Source organism: Camelus ferus, chromosome 20 (genome assembly GCF_009834535.1).
Source record: "Camelus ferus isolate YT-003-E chromosome 20, BCGSAC_Cfer_1.0, whole genome shotgun sequence".
Classification (NCBI taxonomy): Eukaryota; Metazoa; Chordata; class Mammalia; order Artiodactyla; family Camelidae; genus Camelus; species Camelus ferus.
In genome coordinates, this window is record NC_045715.1 from 24,365,531 (window position 1) to 24,379,592 (window position 14,062).

The 14,062-nt window shown below is 39.2% G+C and overlaps 1 protein-coding gene across 2 annotated transcripts in view; it reads right to left on the reverse strand.

The window, feature by feature from the left end:
• STK38 (serine/threonine kinase 38) overlaps positions 1-14,062 on the reverse strand; it is a 38,047-nt gene that overhangs the window by 13,247 nt on the left and 10,738 nt on the right. For both annotated transcript variants that reach the window (XM_006195299.3, XM_014568229.2), the window contains exons 3-7: positions 10,542-10,593; positions 9,508-9,630; positions 7,887-7,970; positions 4,106-4,229; positions 1,719-1,873 (exon numbers count right to left, since the gene is read on the reverse strand). In XM_006195299.3, coding sequence (XP_006195361.1) covers positions 1,719-1,873; positions 4,106-4,229; positions 7,887-7,970; positions 9,508-9,630; positions 10,542-10,593 — 538 coding nt within the window. The remainder of the gene's footprint in view (positions 1-1,718; positions 1,874-4,105; positions 4,230-7,886; positions 7,971-9,507; positions 9,631-10,541; positions 10,594-14,062) is intronic.

Consider the following 14,062-nt stretch of genomic DNA (forward strand, 5'->3'; position numbering starts at 1 on the left):
TTTTTAAATCCCATTAGGTTTGGCGATGTGTGTATATGTGTGTGTGTACAAACACACACATGCACACACACACAAGGTAAACTACCAAAGACAGCTTTGAGCCTGCTAACCTGGTATCTTCCTTCCGGATTTGCAAATAACCTGTTCCACAAGCCAGAGAAGTGTCTTACAGTTCTTATAATTACATGTTTTACCTGGACACCTCTAAGGGAAAAAGGCATCTTAAAAAGCAGTGCCTGGAGCAAATGCTATTTAAAACCAGATTTTCAGGGAATTCTGTAGCTCTCTGAGTATACAGCAGGGATGCAAAACTTCCACATTTTTACTTCTATAATATGCATGACTAAACACGTAAGTGAGCTCACTTCTACAGGTCTGGGCAAGCATACTGAGAGAGTATGTCTGCACCAAACAGGGTTCCCCAATCCTCCTCCTCTAGACTGAGCCCCCAACTCTTGGCCTTCAGTATGTTGGCTGGACTTGAACACAGACTACAAGCTACAGCTAAGCCAGCACTAAGGCACCCGGGGTACAGGGCCAGAGCTTCTGAACCCAAGACCACACAATGTAGGGCTTCTGCTTCATTAAAAATATATCTGAACCTTGTGACATACAAAAATAATCTCATATATATTAACATTTTAAAAGCAGAATACCAAGCTATTTACTTCTAGGATGCTAACTATACATAAATTATTGACACAAACAGAAAAGATATTGAAGCTATTATACTAAAATAGTGGTTATCTTTGAATGATGAGATTATAGTTATTTTTCTTCATTATAACTCTCGGTATTGTTCAAATTTTCCACTATGTATGTGTATTATTCTTATAATGAAGAAAAAAGCTGTTAACTAGAAGAAATATCTGACAAATCTGCCCTCCTGAAACAGAAAAATAAAGGTTTCAAAGAAAGTAGACCAAATTTCAACTTTTTCAAAGACTGTTATCAAAAGGCAGTAAGAAAGAATACCCAAGGAATTAAACTCACTTTTCTACTTAAAAAAAAAAAATTCAGTCTAGACAGCAATTCTACATAAAAGAACACAACAATCTAGATTTTAGAGCTGGAAGGGACTCTGGAGCGTCTCTGGATCAATATATTCACTTCATAGCTAAGTGCGGCCCAGATGGTGGAGAAGCTGCCAAGGAGCAGCCAACTATCCAGCAGCACAAGATCTGATGTGAGTTTAAGAACCAAGCACCAGAGCTCACTGGCATGTCTAAAGGTAAAGATAAAGAGGCCATTACAGAGGCCGTGCAGGGCTCTTCTCTAAGCAGAGGGCATAGGATTTGGAAGTAAACTCTGCGACAGATTGTTGCTGCTGCTGCCTTACTTCCCGGATCTTGCCTGGGCTCCTCAACGCACGAGGTTGCCCAACAGAGGGGCTCTCGACAGGTGATGCACTAGTGTAATTATATGCTAAGAGAAGATGACTATCTTTGGCTTTATTATAAAATAACCTAAATCAATTTTATTCTTAATCATTTCCAAAATGTCCTTTATTTTTAAGAGGAATGTTCAGTCAAATTATAAAACTATAAGCCTTCCTGAGAAAAGAAGTAACAGCAAAATTACCTATAAAAAAGAGAGAGAGAAATGCACCAGGTAGCTCACAGCACCCCGGCTGTGATGACTACAAGCCATGTGGTGTTAAACCAGAGGCTGCTCAGACAGGTGAAGACACACGGTCAGGCTGCTACTCCCCACGGTACCTTGCTGTCCAGGAGAAGGTTGTCTGGTTTGATGTCTCTGTGGATGAATCCAAGTTGGTGAATGGAGTCTATGGCTAACACTGTTTCTGCTATATAAAACTGAGTCTCCTCTTCTGTCAGGGTATCTTTTTTCATCAACAGGGTCATCATGTCCCCTGAAAACAAGATACAAAGTACACGCACACAAACCAACGCATGAATAAGTGCCAGTCTCCAGATACATCTTTCCTATCTGCAAGGTAAGGCAGCGCTAAACGGGCCTCTGCGGTGTTCCAGAGACTGACCCACTATGGGCAGAAACAGTAAGTAGCTTCTAACACTTAAAAGGCAAAATTCACAGCCACGGAGAGCCAAACACTTTCACCTAAGCTAACTGATCCTGACCATTTAGCTGTGATTTCCATTTTACTTTGGAGAAAGGAAATTTCTCTCATTTTAGGGGAGGGGAAAGAAGTAAATTTGCTTAAGATAACGTTTTGAGCTGGGAGATAAAGCTACTTTACTTTTCTCTCTGCACAAACATCTGCGAGCTGTCTCTTCTCTTCAAATGGCATTTCCACAGAGGCTGTACTGCCGTTATTAGAGAGAGAAGCAGAAATGCCAAACAACAAAAATGTAAAAATTTGGGGAGGCTGAAAACAAGCTCTCCAATTTCTATTCACAAAACATTAGAACATAAACAAATTTTGGTAGCAAAGTATTAGTCAACAAAAGCTAAATATGAACTGAAAATGCTACGCACTAGGATGTGTAACAGCTGCCTTCCAAAAGTGCACAGTGAACACCTCCCAAGATCAGTGGGTTTCTTCCTCCAGTGTTTTATTACAGGTACTTAAATATACACCAAAATGCTTTATGCAACTTTTACAAAACAGTATCAGTATTTTAGCAGTTAAAAGGTAACTTCTTTAGTTTTCTGCAAAATCAAAATTTAATTATTTCTGCTTAATACCAGCAAAGTAAAATGGTGAAAAAAAGATTCTGATTTTAATAGTTAGACAAAAGCAAAGCAAAGCAAGGATGTATAAGTAGTTTAAAGCTAAAAGAAATGGAAAGATTCAGTTTAGATCACATATAAAGCCATTTATGTTAGTAAACGGGGAAAAGAGAAAAGACACCTCTGAATTTAACAGAGTATCATTGTGCTTTTCGAATTTCATTTCATTTATAAGTCTGGGGGAAGTTTTGCATTCTTAGAGGTAAATGGGTATTTTACCCTCAGGCAAAAATTAAGCCATTTATTAAAATGCTCCCTCTTTTGACCTAAGACTTGAAAAATATAATTCCCTAATCACTCCTGGCAGCCACACATTCAATCTGAAGGCACACCAGAGATGGAGGCGGTGCACTCAGGCCAGCTCTAGTATCTGTGTGGCCTTGGTTAGCACGGTGGCCCAGGAGAGCAGCCAATGGCCTCACCTGTGTGCGCCTGCCCAGATGATCAGGGCTCAGGCCAGATGGTCTATGGCTCTGCAAGCCAGCTCCACCAAGCGCAAAGGGAGGGTCCAGGAGACGTGAGAAGCCATGGAAGATGGTGCGGGTAAGGCTTGAGGAGACACACGTCAACTGGCTGGCTGGTGACTGAGCTGGTTCTTACTTCTATTTAAGAACTGGCATCTAAATGTTAAAAAGTTTCTCCTCATCCTGTCAGATTCTTTTCTAGGCTTCATCAATTGTTAATAAAAAATTATTGGTGACCCTACATCTAAACTAAAGATTGTCACAAGATCAAATATTACACCACAATTATGTTGGCTTTGCCACAGAAGCAAAAAAGAAAAAGTTTTCTTTTTTTCCCCACCAGTTTGCTGACAGTTCATCTGCTCACTGGGAACCAGAATGTGTTCCCCAGAACAGATGGCATGTTCTGTGCTGGGTTTACTTTGGAGCTGTCTTAGACGATGCACATGCTGAGTTACATAAAACTTGCCATCTCAAAAATGAGAAACTGATTCTGGCTACTAATATAGGTAATGAGAAATTCACTCCTTATTAATATAAATTATAGAAAAAGAAACAGAAAAGTTGAAGCAAAGAATATTACAGCTTCAATTCTGTCACTGGGATAACTGATTACACGTATTCCCACTGACAGGAGAGCAGGCAAAGTCCCTAGTTTATTCCTACGTATTGAAAAAGAAAAAGAAAGAAAGAAAGAAATATCCATCTGAAATCATGAGAATGAATGAGAATGTTACTTTTATGGCACTAAAATTGTAGAAAGGCACCCCAGCACAGACAGGTTACTGACCTCCTTTACAGACCTAAAAAAGATACAGAAAGCAACTTTGTAAGCACGATTAAAAGTTAGAAAGGAGGGTTAACTGATGTGAGAGAAAAACCACAAAACAAAAAGGAAAAATGACCTTTCATCGTCAAGTAATTACCTCCAGGCAGGAACTCCATGATTAGGTAGAGGTTTAGCTTATCCTGAAAACTATAGAACATTTTCACAACCCACAAACTGTCTGCCTCCACTAGAATGTCGCGCTCCGCACGAATGTGGCCAACCTGGAGGTATACGCATTTGATTAATGACAAGCCTTGCTCTGCTTTATTAGACTGTATATTTGTTTAAACAATTTAAATACTGTTTTGAGTACTGTGATGATGCAAAAGGTTTAATTTATGCTTAGGCAAACCTACTAACTCAAAATTGACAACATTTGACTTGGAGATGTTCAGTAATGAAATCTTGAGTGATGAAAGGCTTAAAAAAAAAAGACAAAATCAATGGCTTTAATTTAAATGGAAACTTTAACAGTGCTATAAATTGAACCTCTGATTGGTTAAAATTACCATTCTTTGGTGTATTTTTTTGTTCTAATAATCTTTTTTTTTAATAAAACTAAGTCCCCAAGATGAGACTCTCTAAACACACCCTGACTCAGGTCTGCAAGTATTATCTGCGGTGACAGCACCCTAACTGACAATTCCAGAATACTCTGATGCCACAGCATACTGCGTGCACAGCCGTGCAGACCATGTGCTCAAGTTTCCCGTCCTTACTGAACTGAAATGTAAGTACACCTAAGAAAAGTTATAGATTCAAATATATGACATTTCCAGTTTTCTATTTTCACTGAAATATCTAGCTAAGGAGACCAAGATGCCAAAGGTTTGGGAGAAGTCATAGAATTACTCCATTAAAGTAATTTATTATTATCAAGTTCATCTTATCTACTTTAAATATTTAATAGTATTCAAAACACTGGTGCCTCTCCTCTTATGTGTCACAAGATACAAAACTGTGTTGAATCAGGTCTAAATTTATTAAGATCCAGTCTGATCCTTGAATAAAAGTTTTGGTCTTAACATGTGCTCCAGGGCTGGACCTCCCACAACATGTTCAGAGGTAAAAGACACGAGTTCACAAACTGGCACTTCCACTGGTACACAGCCTACGGTTGTTGTTTTGTATGTTTGTTTTATTGGAATGCCTTTAGCAAAGCCAGGCACTTTCTCTCCCATTTGGACACAGACCCCACTCCTCCCTCCTGTCTTACACCTAACCTGCCTCATTCTTCCATGCTAACTCCCATGGGCCTAAAGGCATTTAAGTTTTCACGCACTGCTAAAACTGTTCCCTAGGATTTTATTTTTTAATTTTTCTATTGTTTTTAGGAAATGTTTAAATAGCTTCAATGTTTTAGAAAATTTACATTTTTATATCTCTCCTTATGGTATGAGGTGGGAAAAATGGAAGATAAAGATGATAAGGAACAGTGCTATAAAATCATGAAGAAGCAGAGTAAAGCATCTGCCTTTACTTGGGTTTAATACAGGAGCAAAGTTTTGGGAAAACACTAATGCACTTGCTTAAGTCCAGCCATGGCTATGACCCAGTCATTACTACACGAAGACCATACCAGGCAGCTTTCACCTGCCTCTGCTTCCCCTGGCTCCTGGTAAGGCCTCTACCTACTTCAGGGCACTACCTGCCACTTGTCACTCACCTTGGAGGACAGGATGGTGACTGCAACATTCCCTGTTTGTTGAGGGGAAAGCTACAGGCACTGTGGCCACACCTTTCCCTTCTCTCCTGGAGTTGAAACAGCAGCTAAGAATCTCAAGATCAGGAGTGAAGTCAGTTGATTTTAGGGTAGGGGAGGGAAGAGCCAGAGGTGCAATCCACACCTTAAATTCCCCTTCCCCTGTCCCATAAATATTTAACGGAGTGGGGAATTACATGCTAGTTGCTACCCTGGGCACTAGGAAAGCAGGGATAAAAAGTCAGTCTTCTGTCCCATCTTACTATACTAGCGTCACAACTGGAGGCTTTCCTTCTGCACTTGAAGAGAAACATGAAGAAGATAGCCAAATGCTGGTCTCTTGTCTTTTAAAATTTATTTTTCAGGTAGCAGAAATTTCTGCCCCATGGGACAGAAAAATGAACTCTCAGCAGGTTGCTTTAATTCCCAGTTTAGTAAATGCAAACAAAATTCTTCTTTTCTTCTAGATAAGGCACCTATACCTACAAAAAAGCTAGGCTCTGAATCTCCCCTTTGTCAGCCCCACCCGAAAGTGATGGATCTGCACCGGTCTACTTCTGCTCTGACCTAGCACAAAGCTGCTGCATGCTGCCTCAGGGTGACTGACTCAGGTGGAATCTGTGGCCAGAAACTAGCGAAACGACACTGAGATCAAACCTAGGGAGCTGAGTCCATCAGCAAGGTAGCTCTACCAATTTAAGTTAATGCATCATTTAAAATCCTAATTTAAACAGACATTTCCTTTACTTTCATGTAGAAAAATTTTAGAAGCTGATTTTGAAGAATGTACAGTATTTGAGAAAATATTTTTATACAATACGCTTGGTCATCCTCTGTTACCATGTTAGCATGCTGGGCAACTGGCACACGCTATGAAGGATTAACAGGTGAAAGTCACGATGTGTACTTCTCTTTACAATTTTATTCTGAATGCTAATTATTTGATAAAGAAATGTTTTGAGCCTTGGTTAAAACTATAGGAAATACACTTTGTAAAAATAAAATTTACTTCTGAAAAGCAAAATATACTCATCAATACAGCCTACAGCTTTATGTTTTCCTTTTCAAGATTAATTGAAACTCTTTCAGTGCCTACACCAATATCACACACTCATTTTTAGATAATAAATTGGACTGTTGCATATTTTGAATAAGGTTGTTATTCTTATAAACTACAATGTCTGAAAATTTACTGCCAAAGCATTTGATATACTCAACCAAAATTCCTGAGAGTCAAAAGCTGTTGGGTAACAAATGAAAATTAAAATTCTAAATTTTGAGCAGGCACTTAAATGGAAGGACAGATATGCCTCAATGATTATGCCTCCTCTCAAGAGGCAAAAGGACTGCATGTGGAGCCAGCCTCCACCTGGCTCCTGGGCTCTGTACCCAGAGCTCTTCCTTCCACAGGGTCTCTTGGCCCTTCTGTAGCAACTGATATCTTACAGGATATTTGCAAGCATCACTCACTAGAATCTGTTCTTAGCAACCTGCTGAATTAAACGAAATAAATAGAAAATACGCATTCTTGTTTTTAATATACTATCCAATATTTTAAATCTTATTTTTCATAAAGTACTTAATGCATCTTCTAAATCTATTTGCAAAGTAGGTTTGAGATTTAGAAAGTGTTCTTAATCAATAAAGGAGAATTTGCATTGCTCTACCGTTTGCATTGTATTTTTGCAAATTCATTCAGAAAGAAAATTGGTCTTTCTTGGGTAGTGATGAGCTACTCAGAAAACTCAACTTTGCGTGTACAGAATGAACCATGTTAAGATACATCTTAAATCGCAAATTCCAAATCTTAAGCCTCAGTTCCAAAGTGTATATGGAATTTCTCTCTCTCAGCATTCAGTAAGGAACATGCTACCACAGCAAGTATGACCTCAAAAAAGGCTCCTCATGAAAAGGACAGCTGGTGATCAACCGGGAGACACAAAAGGCAGATGCTTTGCTAATGAGCTTTCAATTTTAAAAGACCTGCACATATACTATAGTTATTTATACTTTTAAAATATATGTAACTACTTTATTGGGGAAAGAAAAGTAGTATTGTATGTATATTCCTACATGACAGAGCTAAAGAAAACTGTAACAGGAATATACATGTCAATTAAGCAAAAAGAACAGTTTTAGGAGATAAAAATTCATAAGCTGATTAAAATCACTTTACCTGCTCTTTTTCAAGCATATCTGCTTTACGGAGTATTTTCATTGCATACACATGCCCTGTATCTTTCTTCTGAACAAGCCGCACCTAAAAGTTACAAAGAAATGCCAAGTCAAAAGTTCACAACTGCCAAGCTAATGCTTTCATGTGCTATAGGAAGTAATATTTAATGTTAATTCAATGTTCCAAAATGGATATATTACACACAGTGAAGTCAGTGCTGGAAACCTCCTCAAATGTCTCCACATCTGAACAGCTCTGACTCCCTAGTTGAACAAATCAATCTAATTAACTTAAAACCCTCACTTTTGAACTTAAGGACTCACTCAACCTATGGCACATGTCACCCAGGCAGCTCAGAAAACCTAAGGAAATGATTATAATGTTTAAACGATGTTTAAAACAACAGCAATAACTCAGGCATAGAAAACATGACTGGAAGGGGAGGAAAAAAGCTAAAATGTATAATTAGGGAAACAGGTTTTCTGCAGTTTTCCTTTCTCTTTATTTTCTTTTTTTTTTTTTTTTTTTTTTTTTTTGAGAGAATAGATAACTTATGATAAAAAGAAAATTGTCTGGAAACCCAAAGAAAAACTTCTTGGCAATTCCCTGCACATCATCCTCCCCCTCCTCTCCCAAAATATATATTTTCTCCTCTCCTTGCACTGTTCTTCATATTTTCCCTGATTGAGTCCCATGTCCCTTCCTCACTCAACAAAAAGCTCTTTTAGAGGTGGTCCTGTACCCTCCCCTTCTCAAGGGGGCCAACAGGGATCCTAAACATGGAAGGATCAAATTAATCTTTCACCTGTGCCTTTCAATATGTACTCCCATTTGCCCTAGATACTGGTTTTTAATAATATGCTACTCCTTTTATACAAGGAAAATGAAACTGCTGCATCAGCAGATCACCCACTTTGGGTGTTTTCCATGAATGGGGATGATCTTGCACAGGTTCCTTCACACCCTCCCCGACAGACGGCTCTTGTGAACAAGCTAGATGTACTTGCAAGACCAGCTGGGACAAGGTTGCAATGCTTTCACGTTCCACCCCCACCTATATAACTCATTTCTATAAATTCTGTCTCCTGGGGACATCTTTTTAGATCTGTACCAATCTGGCGGGAAGAAATTAAGGGTGGAGATACGGTGTGAGCTTGCTCCTGGAGAGGCAGTGTGAAACTGGGAAAAGGAAGAGCTTTAAGGTCAGGAAGACCTAGGCCTCACTTCTGGTACCACTGCGAAATGGTTATGTGACATCTATCCCCTCGGAGTCTTAATCTCATCATCTATAAAATGAGTTATTGTCATGACTGTGGGAGAGAAGCACTCAGTAAATAATACTACTGATTTCTTTCTACCTTTCAACTCTCTCTCTAGATCAATACTTAAAGCATCCACATCATCTCTGGCAGAACAGAGACCAGTCAGACTTTTGGACAGTGGAGGAGAAGAGAGAGGGGAGGACAGAGCAGCTAAAATGAGGGGCTGGCATGCCTGACACCCCCCATCCCCCAATATTTCAGTTACAGCAACAATCATGAGCTCATGGTATGTTAGAAGCTCTGAAGTTCTGTAGTATTTCTGTATTTGATTTATTATTATTTATGTGGGGTTTTTTTACCTCACCAAAAGCGCCTCTGCCTATTACTTTTAAGGACTCAAAATCTTCCAGTCCAAGTCTTGTTCGCTTCAAACGAAGAAACTCTGTTTCCTTCCGAGCGTGTGCTGATCTCCTCAGTCGTTTCTAATGTTTAAATAAAGAAGGAGAGAGGTGGGAAGGGGAGGAGCTGAAATTCTGAAACTCTGCAACACAGTGGTATTCGTGGTTTAACCCACCTGGAACGCAGGGCCACCCAAGCTACGCATAATCCTTTCATACGTCAAAGCACCACAGAGGGACGAGTAAGAGGCCACTTGTCCCTCCCCCGGCCTTCAGACATGATAACCAGACCACGCTGAACAAAGGGGGGCCTCCTCTGCGGACTCTGACGAACTGACCTCGATAATTCACTATTGTATCGTTTCTAAGGAAGGAAGGATAGCAGTCAACATTTTCCTCTAACCATTTTTATAAAAAGGAATGGTTTTTAAATTTCTCTCTGAATTTTTTACACACTGTGGTTCATTTCACACATTAACTTTCTGTTATTCCTACAAGTCTTGGGTATTTGCCACCATTATCCTGGGTTCTATGACTCATTCCTCTTTTTAAGAGCATTTCCACTGCTATTTCAGTTCCTTGCAGTTTCTTATTAACTATATTTTCTACCACATCTGTGGGCATTTGTGGGAAGGGCTGATTTGAGAGATTTTTGCCTTCATAATGATTTCAGAAGCTTGCTCCACTTCCATGGCGCCTTGTCAGTGAAATAAGAATGCTATAATTCACTTTTTTAATTTTATTTCAACTCTTTTCTTGGAATTTTAAAGCTAATTAATTTATTATAGCTGTGCCTAGAGAAGGCTTCCTCTCCTGGGTACTTAATCATTAACCTCTCCCTCTGAGTGAATACCTAAATCCAGAGTATGCTATGCGAGGCCTCCTAATTTCCTGTTTCTGAGCCAAAACCCTTCCCCAGTGCACCAGTGCTAACAACCTGCTGGACAAGATGACTTGCCATACTGGGTTTCAAGGAATATTTTTAAATTAATTACCTCTTCATCTTTTAGGCCTTCTTCTTCCATCACTTTTTCTAACTTCTTTTGTCTAAAAATAAAGACATATGAAATAACATTTGAATGATAACTTTCTGTAAAGTCTATATAAACGTAATTTTTTAAATGATAAAAGCAGATAAATCTCAAAATGCCTCACTAAAACAGATTAGTTACTAAGACAGGTAAAAAGATTCCTACTCTGTTAGTTCTACATTTTGACAAAGATTGTATAAGATGTCAGTGCAACAAAGAATCTTATTTTGAAATGAAACGTTCTTTCTCTCTCTCTCTCTTTTTTTTTTTTTGTAGTATTTCCTCCTCAACAAACCACAGACAGCTGGTATTTGATAGCCTCTTGTATGAGGGCGTTTCTCTCCCTGTCCCTGACTGAAATCTACTTCCTTATGTTCACATCCTCCTCCTCCTCCCTGTCACAAGCAAAGAGTAATAAACAACAAAGGTAAAGGCAGGACTTGGAAATTCAACAGGCGGAACATGTTTTAAAAAGGTGATTGGCACTGCTATTAAAACTTAAGACTCTAAATCCTTGGAATATAATACTTCAGAAACTGCATCCAAGAATATTTTTTGATCTATAGTCTCATATTGATTTGATAAAACTTTAAAAAAAAAAAAAAAAAAAAACTTCCGTACTACCAATTCTACACAACCTCTATTTATTTGGCATAATAAATGAAAGCACATGGACTGGAATCTCTCCTCTGTTACTTATCAGCATTCCAGACACCAGGCAATGGGAGCAGGGCAGGGAAGAAGAGAAGCACAGGGTGCACGAGCGACAGCACGCAGTCTGGTGCAGTGCGGCACACAGCACTTCCAATGCCACACCAAGAAGGGGGGCTCTTAGTCTGTGAAAAACTGAGAGTTATCAGAGGCTTGTGCACAAAGGAATGTGATGAGGTTTCTATTTCAGAATGGCAGCCAGCAGTAATGAGCTGATGGGCTGGCAGGGAAAGCAACTGACAAAGACTCAGGCAAACTGAAAGCTGTCACAATGATTCAGATGTGCACAGCAGTGATCTGGAACTAAGGCTGGAAACTTAGAATGAAATGAACAGAGCTGTTTTGCAAAGATGACCAACTGGCAGCAGGAGTCAAGGGAAAAGTCTTAGAATTTCTTGTGTGGGAGGATAATGATGCCACTAACCAAGACAGGAAACACAGAGAGAGGAACATGGGAAGATAATGAGTTTTATTCTGGTCAATGAGTATTTACTGCATCAATGGTATTTAGTTAAAATTAATACTGTTAGAAATCATGTTACAGTACAAATCCACAGGCTCAGATGATAAACAAGAATTTGTGTCCAAACTCCCAGGACGTGAAAAGATCTACTCTGACCCTGAAGGAAAGAAGAAAACATCTACATGGTTCCCAATCTGCCCACTTCTCTCCTGGTTCCCAGAATATTCTGGGATATGCATCTACATGTGCACATGTATTGGATGGAGAAGGCTGGACTGTTGGCAGTTTCAGCAGCGAAAATTAATTCCATTTCCGTGGTTAAATAGCTGAAGCAGGGAAGAGTGAGAAGAATTAAAGCATGGCAAGAACTATAAGAATTCAACCACAGTCTGTTCTTTTTGGGCCTTGAGTATCAAACACCATCATACCTTCTGACTATATATTTTTTGAATGACCACACCAGACTGTGCTAGAAGTACAATGTGCTATCACACAGTGTGTGTCACAGAGATGGCTCCTTCTGAATGATTTTTTTTATTGGGGGGGGGTGTTTGGGGGAGGAGGTAATTAGATTTATTTATGTATTTATGTATGCATGTATGTACGTATGTACCATAGACTGAACCCAGGACCTGTGCATGCTAAGCACACTACCACTGAGCTATACCCTCCCCTGCAACTGAATTTTAAATCTAAATTCAAACTGGAAAGTATTCTACAGCTCAGTTGCAACTGTGATCAAATTAGTTTCAGTAGATAACCTACCTGAGGGTAAAGTTATCAGAATCAACTCCCTGAACACAAACAGATTCTTTCATTATGCTTTTTCTGGATACTTTCCCTATCATGCACAATTAACCAAAAGTGGCAAACGGCGACATCTCACAAAAGACTTATAGGTGACGTCTTCTAGACACAATACTACTTTGCTGGAATCATGTTGGCATTGTGATGACAAGAAAATGGCCATATTTTGGAGATGCATACTGAAGTATGTAGGACTGAAATGACAGATGTTTGAAATTTACTTTAAAACACAATAGCAAGAAAAAACAAAATGGAATAGATGAAATTTAGCAAAGCCTTGATAATTACTGAATCTGAAAGATGAATGTACGGGGGCTTACTGTATCAGTCTATCTGTGGGTGTGTTTAAAACTGTCCATAATGCATAAGAAAAGCAGGCCCTTCCACATCTCTGGTCACAGCGCCAGGCAAGCTAACACCCCAGCCTTTGGTGAGGCCACTCTTTGGCTCAACTCCAATGTTCCAAACCAGAACCCTGGGAGAAAAAGGCACTTTCACACGCAGAAGCCACACCCAAACCCACCCAGCAAGGCTTCCATGAGCTCTATTTATTAGCGTGTGAGGCCATTTCCCACATGAGATGGTAAATTCTTTTTAAGCTGGGCCAACATCTGAATCCTCCTTCTCCACTAAGAATAGGGCTTTGCACACAGCAACTTTTTAAAATGTATGTTGCTAAATTAAAAAAAAAAAAAGGTAAGAATGTGTCATAAAGTGCACATACATTCATGACTACTTCTTGTAATTAACCCATTTCTATGCCTAATCTAGGCTCGCTTCCAAGCACAGCTACATTCAGAAGCAGCAGAGATGGAAGGAATAGACGAGTCCACTCTACAAGTGAGCTGAGTAGACAATATTTCTAATTTCTGTTGATGAGACACTAGATACCAGGAAAAATACCATAGATATGAACAGTGGTTATCTCCATGATCAAAACAGAATTCTCAAGAAATGCCCTAAAAATGAATATGACAGATTTTTTTCTAAAAGCTCAACAAATTACTTTGGTTTGACTGATATCTAATTGGTGAATACCCTTAGAAAGTCTAGATTTACCCATCCCTGGGTCTTAAATAAACACTTGCTCTCTAATAATAATCACATATTGCAACTCAGTACCAGTTCAGACCAAATGCATACATAGTTAGGAAAACCTGGGTAAGAATATCTAAGAGAGGCATCAGAAAATGTTAGTTCTCAGGGTAAAATGAAGGAAAGTTCTTATTCAATTTGGGGGAGTGCGGGGGGACAGTATACAATTATTGCCTATTAAATTAGGTTTTTGTGGCTTTAATTAATCCACCAAAATAGAATTCATAAAGAACAGGAACACAGAGTATTTTGAATGAGAAATGCCAGTTTCCTCAGTTCTGATTTCAAACTGCTACAAATTACCCAAATCATTACTTTCTGATGAATAACCAGGCAAGTATCAACATCTACTGGGTACGTAGATCGCATAAGAGAGAAGGGGGCGAGGGTATAGCTCAGTGGTTAGAGC